The 16131-nt window shown below is 36.7% G+C and overlaps 1 protein-coding gene across 5 annotated transcripts in view; it reads left to right on the top strand.

The window, feature by feature from the left end:
* Positions 1 to 16131, top strand: part of NBEA (neurobeachin) — a 629334-nt gene that overhangs the window by 574187 nt on the left and 39016 nt on the right. For all 5 annotated transcript variants that reach the window (XM_049701354.1, XM_033410053.2, XM_049701353.1 and 2 more), the window contains exon 48: positions 14226 to 14393. In XM_049701354.1, the coding sequence (XP_049557311.1) occupies positions 14226 to 14393 (168 nt within the window). The remainder of the gene's footprint in view (positions 1 to 14225; positions 14394 to 16131) is intronic.

Below are 16131 nucleotides of genomic sequence, written 5' to 3'. Positions count from 1 at the left end.
ACAGTCACTTTTGAACATTTTCATTACCCCATTAAGAAACCCAATACCCTTTAGCATCTCCCCCTGCCCATTTTCCCCATTCCTCCAACCAGCCCTAGGCAACCACTAATCTACTTTCTGTCTCTAAAGATTTGCCTATCCTGTTTATTTCGCATAAACAGGATCATACAATATGTGGTTCCTTCTTCTACCCCTGATTTTATGTCTCTTTTTGTCACTGTCAGTCACATGCTCCCTTCAATTTTAGAGCTATTTTTCTGTCTCCAAGAAATATTTTACTTTTAATACACTTTATTTTAGAAAGCTGGTACTGTGACAGTAGACCTATGTTTAAAGTTACTGTATAGATAATCTGTAATCTAGTCTCCCCCTGGGTAATATCATGTAATACATAAATTTTATATAGGATTTCTCTCACTTCTCGATCTGGAAATTGGCACTTTCAGGTATATGGCGTAATCCCACACCATCTTCTTTAACAACAGATTATCTCTTCAATTTATCTTTTTAATGTGAAGGATTTATACTTTAGTGATGCCTACTTCTAAAGTCTATACTTATTTTTAGAACTGGTTGTTTATTATTACCACAATACCCTTACATACTTGAATACTGGCTATGATATCAGTGTAAGGATACCAGATCCACAAGCTCAACCCTGGAACCCACTACATACTGAGTTGTGTCTGAGATGTGTCTCTCAGTCACATCATTTCACTGTATATTTCTAGAGCCAAGAACTGTGCCTGCAAGAGTAGTTAGTCACCAGATATTTGCTGTTATGAATGATTGAATGAATCACATGGGGTAATAATCTTAATGATTTTAGCATGTTGTCTAGTTAGGTCCAAACTAGTGTAACGAAATGAATCCTTCACTCAGGCAGGCAAAGTAGCAAAAATTGTTGGACCAAATTTTCTCTTGCTCTGATCAAACACAGGTTTTTATGTGGCTGCTAACAATTAATAAATGCCAGGTGGTTTTATTGGAAAGAATACTTGGGGTTTAAAAGTTTCCTGGCTCTTGAATCTGAGCTTTGCCATTTACTAGCTTCATTGCCCTGAGTAAATTATGGAGCATCTCTGGTTCTCATATTTCTCATCTGTAAAGTGGGACTACCTTATGAGTGTTTTTAAAAAATCATTATTTGTGGTAAAATTCACTTGTACAATTTTAATTATTTTTAGCAAATGTACAGAGTTGTGTGACCATCACCAAAATCTAATTTTAGAACATTTCTTTTGCCCCAGAATTATCCTGTGCCCACCTCCAGCCCCAGACAATCATTAGTCTGCCTTCTCTCTCCATAGGTTTGCCTCTTCAGGACATTTTTCTTAAATAGACCCATACAATATGTGTTCTTTTGTGTTTGATGTCTTTCACTTAGCATAGTTTTTGAGATTCATCCATGTTGTAGCGTATATCAGTTTTTGTTCCTCTTTTTACATAATGATAGTCCACTGGATGGATATACCACATTTTGTTTATCCATTCATCAGTTGATGAACTTTTGAGTTGTTTCCACTTTTTGGCTGTTATGAATAATTCTACTATGAATGTTCACATAGAAGTCTCTATATGGACATGTGTTTTCCTTGCTTTGGGGTATATACCTAGTGATAGAATTTCTGAGTCATGTAGTAAATTTATATCTAGCTTTTTAAGAAATTAACTCTTTTGCAAAGTGACTGTGTATCTTACGTTCCCAATAGCAATGTATGACTGTTCCAGTTCCTCCACATCTTCACCAGCACTTGTTACTGTCTGTTTTTTATTATAGCCATTATTGTGGATGTAAAGTAATATCTCATTACAATTTTAATTTTCATCTCCCTGGTGACTGATGATGTTGAGAATCTCTTCCTGTGTTTATTGGATGCTAAAACATTTTTAGATATATTTTAATAAACATCAGGTAATGATTCATTATAGATACAACTTCTGTGTTCCTCATTAGTGAAAAAGTTTAAACGCCCCAGAATTAGTAATTTTATTAATGATATGCCTAATTGAAAAAGAAAGAGCAGTTGTGTTTCTAAACACAAATCCCCAGGGCAGCATCATGCACAGAACTTTTTTAATGTAGGGAAAGATGATTATTATGCCTGAGAAATGATCAGATAGTTATTACTGATCTAAACTGGACAAGCAGGACCGTACAGTCTTGACTAAACCTGCAGAAAAATCACAGTGCTTCATTCATCTAGTATGTTGGGTACTAATGCAGTCCAGCTAAATAAACTTACCAAATAAATGAAGTTTCTAGATTTTTATAGCTAAGTGAGAACTTTTTTGAACCCTGTTGTGGTTGTTGTTCTAAAACGTATTACTATTTGGTTTTCTACCCTCTTATACAAAGGATGAAACTTCTCTTTATTATCGTAAGTACCCATTATTCTGTGAAGTGATATAATTCCATATCTATTCTTTTTCTATTTTCTTCTTTAGATTGTTGCTATCATCACACTTTCCTTTAATGGCCATAGTGATTCGAATTTTTCTTATAATCTCTAGTCTACAAAATCAGACAGTCAGACTTATCAAGGCCTTATGATAAACAAGAGTCAGTGGAGTGCTAACAGAGGCCCTAGGGGAAGTGTAAACTTTATAGCTTTGGAGGAGAGTGACTGTCTTCTACCTCAGGTTTCATTGGCCATTGTTAGATCAATTCCAGATCTGGGAGTTGGTACTCAAACGTGAAGTGACAAAACCCTCCCTTAGTAAGTGGAATGTTACTCTAGACAGCACCCAGTTTATACCTCTTTTTACGTATAAAGAGCTACATGATGGGGCTAGGACACTCTCCTTTCTTCCAGGGTGTAGTTGCTTACAAGTTTTTTCTCTGCTTTCCTCATTCCAAGACTTACAGCTGACAACTGCTGCACAGGCAGTTGGATACCCTAATCTTAGTCACCGTACCCCGTATCCCAGTGGTGGTCCTGAGTCATCCCAATATGACGGCTGACCAAGATAAAATAATGGCAGTAGTGCTTATAACCTATGCCATCTATTGACTGTTTATTATTTGTCAAATACTGTGCTAGAGCTTCAGGTGCAATATTCTTTTAATCCTCAAAAAGTCTTCTGAAATGAGAATTATACTGAAACTCAGTGAGGTAAGTTACTTTGTCAAAGATCACCTACTTATCAGAGTGGAGTGTTCCAACCCACGGTCTCCAGGCTCGAGTGAGTAGTGACTTGAGGAGCTGTGGAGAGGGAGAGGGAAAGAAGGAGGGAAGGAAACACGTCTTCTAACTAGCAGCGAGTACCTTGGGGCCAGCCGAAGAAAAGACAGAGATAAGAGGGAATTGACCCCAAACCAGCAGCATGTTCCAGCCTCAGCAGCTCAGCAGACCTGACTTTCTGTGATCCTGTTTCTAACTCTTTATCCCCAAAGTCCTCACCCCATAAGACTTCCTTTCCCAGCCAGTAAAAGCTCGGTTTTAGAGCTGAGGAAGTCCCAAGTCCCACCACCCATCGGGTGTTGGAAGAAGGCTATCTTCCAACTCTACAAAATGGAGGAAATGGCATTATTTTACATGTTAAACTTTATAGTCACACACAGGATTTGAGACCCGGAGCAGACCTTTATTTGAATAAGCAGACTGAGACGCAGAAAGGCAAAGTGACTGACCCCAGGTCTGGACCCAAGTGCCTTTTCTTCCTCACCGTGCCTGGCATCACAAGTTGGCACTCTGAATGTCATGTCCCCTATACCCATTTACAGACTTTAAAAGTTCACCTGTATTTTAAACAAAATATGGCTTTATAGATCGACTTGAGAATCAATCCAGATTAGACTAATACTGTTTCTACTGCAATATATGTTCCAAACACCAAATAAGAAAGCACTTTGAAATACAACCTGTGTGTTATTTGCAAACTATCTGTATCTAAGCATGGATGACCTCCAAACACCCAATTTGACTCAGACTTATGATTCAGATTTAATCAGTGACACTCTGGCCTGTCTTATTATTCATGCGATCACCACATAAGAGTTTTTAGAAATCCCTTTTCCTTAGAAATACCTGATTCTCACAAAATGGTCTCATATCATTTGGGTTTTAAGAGAATTAGCAGATTATTCATTGAAAGATACAGCCTGAGAAAGGATAATAACACTGTAAAAACAATTTAAACTCTAAAATAGATTTTTCCCTCTTATTTTAAGAGAGAATAAAATACACAAAGGCAAATTTTGAGTAATAAATTATTTTTTATATATTTATAGTTGCTCAGAGTACTTCTATTGCACATAAATATAATATAATAAATAATTTACTCCTGGTCCTAACATTACCAGTTCAAGAACTGACTTCTGTTTATGCACCTCTTATCTCTTATATTTTGTCTTTCTAAGAGCTGAAGCACTGCTGAGCAAACTTTAAGTCAGAATACAGTGCTTCTTCAAAATAAATCTCACTATTTAGTATCACTGTAAACACATATTCGTCGACCTTTGTGTTCAGTGTACTAGGAACTATAAGGATTGCATATGATATGGTGAAGTAACTGTTCCTCAAAGATTTGCTTTCATCTGTTCAAAAGAATAAGTTTTTATAACTAAAGTATGAGAGATAAACACTTGTGCATTTCTGAAAATGTCATAAAACATTTTCAGAAATGAGTGGTACATTTTTATTGTAAGTAATAAGTTCCAACTTGGCTTCATGAAGAAATGAAAGAAGCAAGGCACTTTTTTTCTCTATTCAAAACCAAATTCTTGGTATCTTATAGGCATTATGAATTTGGTAAGACTTGTGAACTAAACCTTTACTCCATGGAATGAAAGGTTTTACACAAAATTCTGCTTATTTGGGAAAATCAAACTGCCCCAGTCTTGGTTCCCTGGGACACCAGGAGGCAATGACAGGTTAAACTGACCCTATGTAGCAAGTGCCTAGCCAGCACGTAACAGGTGGCTTGAGAAGTGGTTATTCTTTGTCTTCTTTCCCTGGGTTTTCCTTGAAGGGACTCTACAGAATAGAAAGGGAAAGCTACCATGTGTATCAAAAGATTCTATGTCCATAGCTGCCATTCTTGGTGCATCAGAATTGAGCTAAAGGGCAGACCCAAGCTGTTACCTCTGGGAAGAGTGTTAAAGCATCAGAGCTATCAAAAGTCACGTTACAAAATGTAGCCGCGTGTGTCTACAGCTGCTCTCCTGTCTCAGTGTCTCCTGTACTTTTCTTTAACTTGAAGTTTTCCTTCACAGCACCCTATGTATGGTTTCCTTTGCTCCAACCTCTGGTCCATTTTCCCGTCATACTGATGGGAAATGAGCATACTGATGTTATGAAGAAATAAGGTCAGCCATCTGTGTTAAAACTGGAAAATGTAACCAATTATCTACCTATCTTCTTTTTTTGCTGAAGAAATATTTACTTGATGAATATTTCTATAATTAACTGGGTGATAATATAAAATATAGAAGTCTTTAAATTTTCATAAGCTTTCCATAAATTCCATGAATACAACATCCACCTTTTATTATTATTTTGTAGCATTGAAAGTTTCTAACTTTATATTGGCTGGGTAGCTCATACAGGATTTAGTGCTTATGAAATGGAATGGGTTTAGAGAAAATGCGCTCTAGTATATTTATAATTTGGACTGGGATTATCTTCAGTTATTTGATGGAGTTCTTTGTAATGAGCCTAAAGTATAAAATGAAAATGTCATATAGCCCAAAGAAATGACATTCACAGTGGTAAAAAAGCCTTCGGCTCTTGTGTGGATTAGTATTCTGTATCCGTACAAAGGAGCATTCCCTCCTTCTTCTCTCAAGCTGTCATTAAGAAATTCAAGGCAAAGAAGACAAAAATAATGTTATAAGAAGGGATGGTATCATTGATTATAAATGATCAGCTTCATTATCCCATGCCAGCAATTAAAAAGGCATTTGATGTATTTGTAGACGCCTTTATGTGCTGACAACCTCATTAACTTTTCTTATTTTTTTAAATGAAACAATACTTTGAATTTTTAATGATGTACTTCTTTTAGTCCGTTGTTTTTTTTATTTATAGACAACAATATATATAATTGGTTAGAGTTGTTTGTATTTTGTAAATATGGTGACAAGGTTTGTGTTTCACTGAAGAACTGTGAAATTCAAAATTTGGTTTCATTAGCAAACCTGGAAAGGTGATAGAGACACTTTTAGTAGACATTTCAATAAATTCTCAATGCCTTGAGTTCATACATCAAGAACTGGTTTAATTTATCCACACGAAGCTAGGCTGATTGCGACCGACTCAGTCATGAAACATTAATAAAGCACTGTGTTCAGTTCTAACGTGATTATAATCTGACCTCCTCACGAAGGGCAGAAATAGAAAGTATGTCTGATAGCATTACCTTAATGCTGGGTTCATCAATCATAATCTGCCCTTTTTAAAAATTTGTTTCAGAAAAAGGCCTGTCTCGGATGTGCACTACTAATCTCTCCAGCCCTCCACCCGGCATGTTCCTGGTGCCGTGGGACCAGGCGCAGACCGTTCTGTCTGCAGGGCGGGACGCAGCACGCTGAGGCAGAGAGCACAGTGGGGTGTGGTTTTGCTTTGACTGTATTACATCCTTTATTAGATTCTCACTTTTTAAGGAAAAAGTCTCTTTTGTGATAGGTAAAAATGTGCATTTAGGGTATAGTGTACTGAAAAAATACCTGGCTCAAAAACGAAGTTTAAGCAAATAGCATAACATAAGAATTTTTGGAAGTCTTTGGCAGCATCTTAAAATATTGAGATGGAAAAAGTATATATACTGCAAGAGATGTCTTGTATGTGGGTGCCTGCCCTGCCACCTGTTGGCCGGGACACTGGATGGATGAGACGTCCTTATCTCTTGGAGCTTCAGTCTCCCTTATCTCTGAAACTGGGGGTTTGCTCATTACATAAACCTTTATTGAGAGCCAGTTCTGAGTAAGGTATTATGGAAAACACAAAGAAGAGTTGGCCATGAATCCTACTCTAAATAAGGCTAGAGTAAAGCAGAGAAATCCCTTCATTTACCCCCATCGTTGAGGGCCTGTTACTGTCTTCAGACCGCTCTAGGCTCTGGAGACACAAGCGTGAGCCACGCAGCCAGCACCCTTCAGGAGCTCACACTTCAGTTAGGAACCCGCGTGAATAAACATACAGCCTCAGTCAACGCTCAGTCAACAGATCATTATCGAGCGTTGCAGGCGCTATTTTATGTGTTGGGAGTATACCGGTGAAGCAACAGACAAAGATCTCGGCCCTCATGGAGCTTACTTTTGATCAAAGAGAGACAGACAATCAACAGAAATTAATAAGTAAAATATCTAGAACGTTAGCAGGTGATCAGTACTGTGGAAAAAAGAAGTGCAAAGCAAGGGGATCAGAAATACAGGGATGGATGGTCAGGATCCCCTCACTGTGATGGTGAGACTTGAACTAAGACCTGAAGGACGTGAGAGAGTGACCCAGAGACTCTTCCTGTCCTGGGAAAAGAGGAGCGAAGGCAGAGGGAACTACCGGGCCAAGGCCCTGTGGCAGGGGTGTGCTTGGCAAGGAAGCCAGTGGGCTGGGGTAGGATAAACACGGAGCGCACAGTAGGAGGAGAGGACTGAGTGGTAACAGATGCAAATCACATATGGCCTTGAAGGCCATTGAAACACTTTGCATTTTTACTCTGAGTGAAATCAAGAGTTGTTGCAGTGCATTAAGCAGACGAGTTCTACGATTTTGCTGTGCTGTGAAAGGATCACTTGGGCTGCAGTGATGGGAATGAACTGTTGAGGCACAGGGTAGCATCAGGCACGTCTGTCAGGAGGTATTATGAGAGATGACGGTGGCTTGGACCAGCATGGTGGCAGTGAAGGTAGTAAGAAATTAATCAATTCTGGATGTATTTTCAAGTTACAGACAACAGTTTCCCTCTGCAACTTCCTAGTAGTGACCTTTTTCCCTTAGATTTCTCTAGTCCTACAGAACCAGGTAAAAGGAAGGGTGGGGGCCAAGTGTGCTGAGTGGTGATGGCTAGAGCAGCAGAGATGGATTACTTTCTAGAAGAAGTAATTCTTCTGGAAAAAGAATGGGGTGGGGAATAACTCTGATATCATCGTATTAGAGTTTTAGCAGAAATTCAAGCAGCAGGAAAAGCCCAAGTCAGCATGTTTATCTTCCACCAAACTGTGATCTTTTTGAGGATGTGGCATACTTATTCATGTGTATGTCCTCCAAGGCTAGCATCTGACATGTGGTAGGTGGTCAGTCATTTGGGCCTGGAGAGAGTTTAGGCTGTATTCACCTTGATTATTTGCATTTCAGTGGGATGTGTTCCTGGAGATCAGAGATTTTGTCTTGTTTCTCACAGTATCCCTGGGACCTAGAATAATTCCTGGCACATAGGAGGTGCTCCATATTGAATGAATGAATGATGAACGAATGAACAAACGAATGACTGATCCCTCTGTTTGAGATCATCTTCCCTCAGATGTCCTTACAGTTTACTTCCTCATTGTAGTCCTTAATTGTCACAAACTCAAGGAAGCCTTCTCTCACTTCCTCCTCTAAATTAGCAATCCCCTCCCCATCCATACATACCTCTTAACTTTCTTTCCTTTCTCCTTTCCTTAGCATTTATCACCTTCAGACATACTCTCTTACTAATTACTAGTCTCTCCCCACTACAATGTAAACTTTCTGACAGGGATTTTGGTTTCACGTATTCACTGCTGTGATCCTAGGTCTAGAATAGTGGTTGGCACATAGCAGATGGTCAGTCAATATTTGTTGAATGAATGAATGAATGAATGAATGAATTTCCCACCCCCACCCTCACTTCCTGACATTTCTTTTCTTCCTTCTTGTGACCAACACATCTTTCCCATTGCTTAAATAATCAGCCAATAAATATTTATTAAATATTTATCATTTAATGCTGAGTTAGGAACTATAGGAAATGTAAAAGAAGCATTAGGTATAGTCCCTAAGTTCCAGATGCTTGGATGCTAATTGAGAATATGGTATGGCATGTTTGAAACAATTAAGTGTTAATTGGTAATAACCCCATTCCCTTTGTCTAGCAGTTTACAATTTATATGCAAATCGATTTTCACAAGTAAATTTGTATACATTATTTACTACGTTAAACAGGAGGGTACTGATGGTAAGTGTCATAGAAATTCATAGAAGACTTCATAGACTCTGAGCTGGAGAACTCAGGAAACAGACATTGGGCTTGAGTGAGGATGGCTGGGACATGAAGAGGAAGCAGGAGGATGAAATGCTTTCATGTTATGGTGAAAGGAGCAACAAAGGTTCAGAGGTCATGCCAGCTACTAATGTGCCGGGGCTGTAAACTATGCTGCTGGAGCCAAGAATTTGTTTCTAGAAGCCCAAAGAAATCATGGAGGAGGGTCGCATCAAGGTTTGAAAGTCCTTAGGGGTCAAGTAAAGTTTACACTGAATGTGTTATGCTAGGAGGAACCTTGGAAGATTTGAAATCGAGGATGACAGTAAGAGCATGATGGTTTCAAAAGTCTGTTCCACCAGCAGGGTGCAAGCCCCCGAGTAGAGGAAGAGGTCAAAGTCTATTGCAATAGCCCACGTGGAGAGCAATGAGAGCTAAGACTAGGATGGTGCCAGTGGGAATGGAAAATAATCCACTGTATTATACACCCAGGAAGCAATCAATAAGAGAATAATTTAAGCCCCCCAAAATAAACATTTAAAACAACTATGTTACCTTTATTTAAAATAATTAAATCTTTCACTGGGTAATAGCTATAATTTCAATTTAATCGTGAAGAGAAGCCAGTATAGACACTACAGAAGAAATAGCAATGTGATTTTCTAATTGTCCACTGGAATATATGCAACTCTATTTGGAGAATTTTTTCAATATCAGAAGCAGATTTTTGAGGCAACAAGAGAAAGGGCTTGGAAATGTTCTTGGTATGGTCTAGAAGGAGAGAGAGAAATGCAGTATTCTTAAATAGAAGAATTCTGGAGAAAACAAAATTCTCTCCTCACAGTTCATTCCACTAGCCTAGTTCCCTTTTTCATAAGTTTCTGAGCTGCTTTGTCCTAAACCCGTTAGAGGAAGAATTCTCTACGTTCTAATACCCATGGGACAATATTGAAATTAGATACTAGGTAACTATTATTCATCTAAGAGATATCCTCTCTGGTTTAAATCTCACTCTTTATTCCCTTCCTCCCAGATCCCCAGGGTAGAATTATGGATTGGGAATTGGTTTATCTAGGCTTAAAGCAATTGCTTCTGCTTTTAGGTATGCAAGGAGAGGGTAAAGCAAGCTATTAAGACCATTATAACCCTAATAGCTTAGTAATCAAGTATTTCTTTCTATTCTTCAGTTGTGAGTGTTTGCAATAAAATCTTGTTTCAAAGTCCAAAATAGGTTTGTGCATGAAAACATAGTTCTAAAAAGAACAAATAAGCAGATAGCATGTATTTACTAACAGATTAATACTGTTTAGAATACAGTTAAGTCTCAGTGTCAAGTTTCAGCTTTAGATAGGTCTTTATGCTTTAATTATGTGAAATCTAAAATTCAATTCTTAGATATGCATTTGATTTAGAACCAGATTTAGCTTTTATATGTTATAACTGGATTTTCTTTATTTTCTGCAGTGACTAGCAAGACAGTCTCTGTAAGACTATCTGTTTAATCTACTACCTTATTGTTCCTTTGTCATTTAATTTTATAACCCCCCCCAAAAAAAAACCTGAGGCAAAATTATGTTTTGATTGTTTGTTTGTTTGTTGATTCACTCTGCTACCTAACATATAGAATAGAATAGGGTAACTGTAGACATAGAAATTTTTTAATTTAATTAAAGATTATTATAGATAGCCATGAGCTAATAAGTTTTAAAACTGAGATGAAGTGGATAAATATCTAGAAAAATATAAAACATCAAAATTGACACCAGAAGACGTATAAGCCTTAAAGAAATTTAAGTAGTAAATCTTCCCAGCCCCCAAAATATCCAAGGCCATATTATTTTACAGGTGAATTCTACCAGATTTTCAAGAGGTAAGGAATTAATTTCTTATGCAAATTATTCCAGGAAACATAATAACCATCCAGCTCATTTTATGAGGCTACTGTGATCTTGATTCCAGAGTAGAGGGAAGTAAAGGAAAAAGGAAATAAAGCCATTTCAAGTATGGATATAAATACAAAAACTGTAAATAAAGTGCTATCTAACAACCCAACCGTTTGTTAAATACATGGTGTGTGTGTGTGTGTGTGTGTGTCTTGACCCTTTTAAGATCAGGAAAAAGACAGTGATGTTCCATGTCATGTCACCACTGTTGTTTAATATAGTTCTCAAGGTTGAGAACAATTATATAAGAAAAATAAAGAAGTTAACTAGTAAGAGTTGCCAGGAACACAATCAACTTATAAAAATCAGTAGCATTTTTCTACATCATTAATAATGGGGTTTAAAATATAATTTTTAAAATATTATAGTTGCATCAAAACTTATGAACTGCCTGGGAATTAACCAAGAATACCCATGTCTTTTACAGTGAAAATATTAATTTTTAAATCTAATATGGTACATAGAAAATTCTGAGACCTTAGATGGGAAAACCTAATATCAATTTTCCCAAATTAATCTATAAATTTATTGGAATCCCAATCAAAATTATTTTGATGTATCTATACACTTATTAGCTTTTATATGTTTATATGTTATATGTTTTATATGTTTATATGTTACACAGGCTAATATTAAACGCTGGGATAATACCAGTTGTCAATGGAGATGTGGCCATGTAGAAACTTTCAGGCACTGCTGGAGGGAGGGGAGACAGGGGCAGCCAATCTGCACTGGTGACTCAGACTCAGTTTATGCACATCTAGTGCAGGGACGTATCAGTCCTACTCCAGATTATATGCCCCAAAGAAATTCTCACAAAGAGCCAAACAGGGATGCAAAAGAGGACATTCATCTCAGCATGGTGTCATGGCGAGTTAGAGGCAGTCTAGTGCTCATTACTGCAGGAGTTCTGAGCAGCCACTGGAAGCAGTAGACTACCTATACACAGGTAGATCCTAAAAAGCAAGGCTAAGTGAAGAAAGTAAGAAACAAAATGAAATCTGTAACCCTATTCCATTTTTATAAATCAAAAATACATACACACAGGAATACATTACATGAGTAGTGTTTTATAAAAACACATGTAAACAAAAGGAGAAACATTAAACAAATTATATGCATTGCCCATGGCAGAGGAAAATGAAAGTTAGTGGTTGGAGATAATAAATAAATGTTTTAAAACTCATGTTAGTGAAAGACGATCATTCCTTCCAACCCTCATCATTGCATTAGGCGTTTAGTTCAGTAACTGTTTTATTCGAATGGAATACATTTCATTGACCCTTCATTGACCCTTTCTTTCCAAATATGTCTAGTAGTGTCTATAAGATTGATCTGAAATGGTTGCTGCTGAGCTGATTATGTGATTATGTTGGTAAGATCTTCCCTTAAATAATATTTCTGATTTCACTACTATTTTGAATTCCAGTGAACAGACTTGGGCAATAGCGACTCTGTAATGAACTTCCATTTATTCATTTTTTTCAGCCTCTCGTTTATTGTACCATGCACTGAAAACATTACTGAATAATTACCAACTTCTCATTTATACAGATTGACCAAACTGATATGATAGACTTAATCAGTATAGAATTTTAACCAACATCTCTTTTGTATTTTAGTCCCTTTTCCTGTGTTCTAGTCCAAACTATTATGTCAAGACCAATGAGATACAGAGTATAGAAATTCTGTTTAGTTTTAGTATGGAAACTAGCCTTTTATAAAATCTAATTGTTTATATTTCTGAATGAGAAACGTCCACAATAACTGGTGTCAATAAAATACCAAAATTTTTAAAAGGAATAGATAAAAAGGGAGTTTGAGGGGAATAAGTTACTAGTTAAATGTCATCACGGGAAAAGTTGAAAATTATCACTCAGATATTTTGTAGATTAAAAAAATGAAATATTGATATAATTACCAGAGGGTTAATTTAAGAAACCATTTATTGATTAAGTGAATCCAAGCTGGTTTCAGCACCTTAGAAATCAGGGTCACGCAGCCAAAGAATGACTTCATTCACATACTTAGTTACAGCTGTAATTTCAAAAATTGTTTTCTACAGCTTTGCATAGTTGAAATTTAAGAAGCTAGCTCTACAGCTTTTTCCTCATGCTGCTGAAATCAGTGTGTCCTTAAAATCAATAAGAAATTGATGATGAATGAGTGCAGGAGGTGAGAGGCACAGTGAGCTACACTGTGACTGTCACTGCTCATACCACAGGTGTGACCAGAACTCCTTGCCTACCTGCCAGGGCCCTACTAGGAAGTTTATGATGGCTTCTTAGGAACTGAAAAGGTCTCTTTTTTTTTGACTCTTTTTGGAGGTTTCGTATGGTCACTGACTCTCAGTAATTTCCATTCATTTCCCACTGGCTAGCAAACATCTAAAATTACCCACTGGTTCCTAAACAGTGTAATAGCAGAGTTCATTCATAACAGAAGGAAGGCATTCCATTTTAGTAGTTTTAGAGGTAAATTTGAAGACTTCAGGCAGGAAAATAAGTACGTATCAAAGTTTCTAATAAAATTGTTTAGCTTCAAACTAATATTTAAAAATTAGAAATGAAATTGTTGTAAATGGCATTAAAACAGGCATTTCAAATTACTTTTAAACATGAATGTGTCTTTTTTTTTTTTTTTTTTTTTTGCGGTACGCGGGCCTCTCACTGTTGTGGCCTCTCCCGTTGCGGAGCACAGGCTCCGGACGCGCAGGCTCAGCGGCCATGGCTCACGGGCCCAGCCGCTCCGCGGCATGTGGGATCTTCCCAGACCCGGGCATGAACCCGTGTCCCCTGCATCAGCAGGCGGACTCTCAACCACTGCGCCACCAGGGAAGCCCCCATGAATGTGTCTTTTTAAGAAATCTATTTAATATTAAAATTCACATCACATGTACAGTTAAGCCAAGAGAACATTAAGTATTTTAGAAAGAAAATTTTCTTTTAGGTCTCTGTTTTATTAGAGGTTGTATTTTGTCACTCCTAAGAATAGGTCTTAATACGTACAGATAAAATACAGGAATGCAAAGAATGTGTTCTACTTATTTATATAGAATATTTCAAAGTAAGAGAAAGGGAAATTTGCATGGTGTCTTATTTCTGTCTTGACTGATTTCAGGCCCTGGAAAGTGAATTTGTTTCTTGCCAACTCCATCAGTGGATTGACCTTATATTTGGCTACAAGCAGCGAGGACCAGAAGCAGTCCGGGCTCTAAATCTTTTTCACTACTTAACCTATGAAGGCTCTGTGAACCTGGACAGTATCACTGACCCTGTGCTGAGGGAGGTAGGTAATAAGTTGAATATTGTTATGAAAATTTCTGTCATCCCTTCAGCAGAAATGTGGCTTTGCATCTCTTTCTGTATAAATTTCCTTTCAATGTAAATTTTTAGAAAACATAGATTTCAGGTTCTTGACAAATGTGGAAAAGTGAGTGTTATATGTCAAAAACAAGTAATGAGACCACCATGTAGTTCCTTTTTGAAATGCAGATATGTACAATGCACTTCAATATTCCTATTTTGTTTGTTTTACTTCAGCATCTTCACTAAAATGCTTAATGCCTTATGTGTGTTATTAATTAATGAAACCTAGTTGAGTATTTAAATATGAATAGTTCACATTAAAATAATCTGCCAGTATCTATTTTTTAATAAAAGCAGAATTACAGTCTTCTAGACAGAATACTTAAAAAATGCATCAATAAAAAATAGATAAGGTTACAGTATTTTATTCCTATATGTTCTCAAAAGTGCATCAGTAAAATAGAGGAGGTTATAGTATTTTATCCCTGTATGTTCTCAAAAATGCATCAATAAAATAGATGAGGTTATAGTATCTTATTCCTGTGTGTTCTCACCCTGAAATTTTATAGCTAACATTTGGGAATTATATACTATAATATGTGTATAATTATTTTTTATGAAAATATTCATCAAATATATTATTTAAATCATTTCAGCGTTGCACAAAATTATTTCAGATAGGTGAAAAGAGTGAAGATGCAACAGCTGCTAGATGAGTCTTGCTTCAAGGAAGCTGTATCCCAGTCTTCCATTCTACCAGATATCTGCCATCTGCTTTATGCAAAAGAAGTAATCACTTCTCCATTTCCAGTCAGTGGAATGCTTTTTTATTTTTTTAGTTTTAATTTTAGAGGTGGAAAACTCGTAGATTTGGGAAATAAAGCTCTAAAAGAAAAATTTACATCCATAAAGTTATTTCCTACAGACGTCTATAAAACAAAATGACTCCATTTGTATGGCTTCAAGCAGAGAAGAGGAAAGGGAAGAGAAGAGCCTCATGATCATTGATCATTGGATCCTTAGGGCTAAATATTTGGAGAACACATTGCAAGCATATTATTAGGTGCAGTGTTATACCATGTTGTGTGCACAAGGAAATGGGATTATTGCCTGAAGCTGGAAGAAAGAGATAGGGACAGAGAATGAATGAATGAGAGAGGAGCCAGATATTATAAAATTAGTTGGTAAAATAAGGGATTTTCTCTACAAAATAATGTGATTAGTTTGTACACAACTGGGGATTCTAATTCTGAGCTTAATTATTCTCTTAACAATATACCTTTGTTTAACACATGGCCCAGTTTTATAAACATCTTACCAACTATATTCTCCTTTCAGAAGCAATACCTTTAGAATCAGATAAAAAAGAAAATAATTGGAATAGCTTATCCTTTTATTCCAAGACCAACTCCAAATGGTTTTTTGACTTTTAAATATCATAGACATTTTTGCTCCTGAATATTTTAGCATACATTTTTGTCCATTATAACATGCTGTCCTTATAAAGAAAGTTACAAGTTAATCCTCTTGGGCAAAATAAAAATATTTTAAGCATATTGTACATAATGAAAGTGCAAGGCAGCATTAAAATTGACTGAAAATAGCAGATCTTTCATATTTAAATGACAGTAAATAAAGAGATAAATGAGAGAATAGAAAGAAAATGGAATTAGGATTGAGACTTTCTTTACACGGATATAGTGTTTATTACTCGAATC

Source organism: Orcinus orca, chromosome 18 (assembly GCF_937001465.1).
Source record: "Orcinus orca chromosome 18, mOrcOrc1.1, whole genome shotgun sequence".
Classification (NCBI taxonomy): domain Eukaryota; kingdom Metazoa; phylum Chordata; class Mammalia; order Artiodactyla; family Delphinidae; genus Orcinus; species Orcinus orca.
This window is presented reverse-complemented; position numbering and strand designations above follow the sequence as displayed.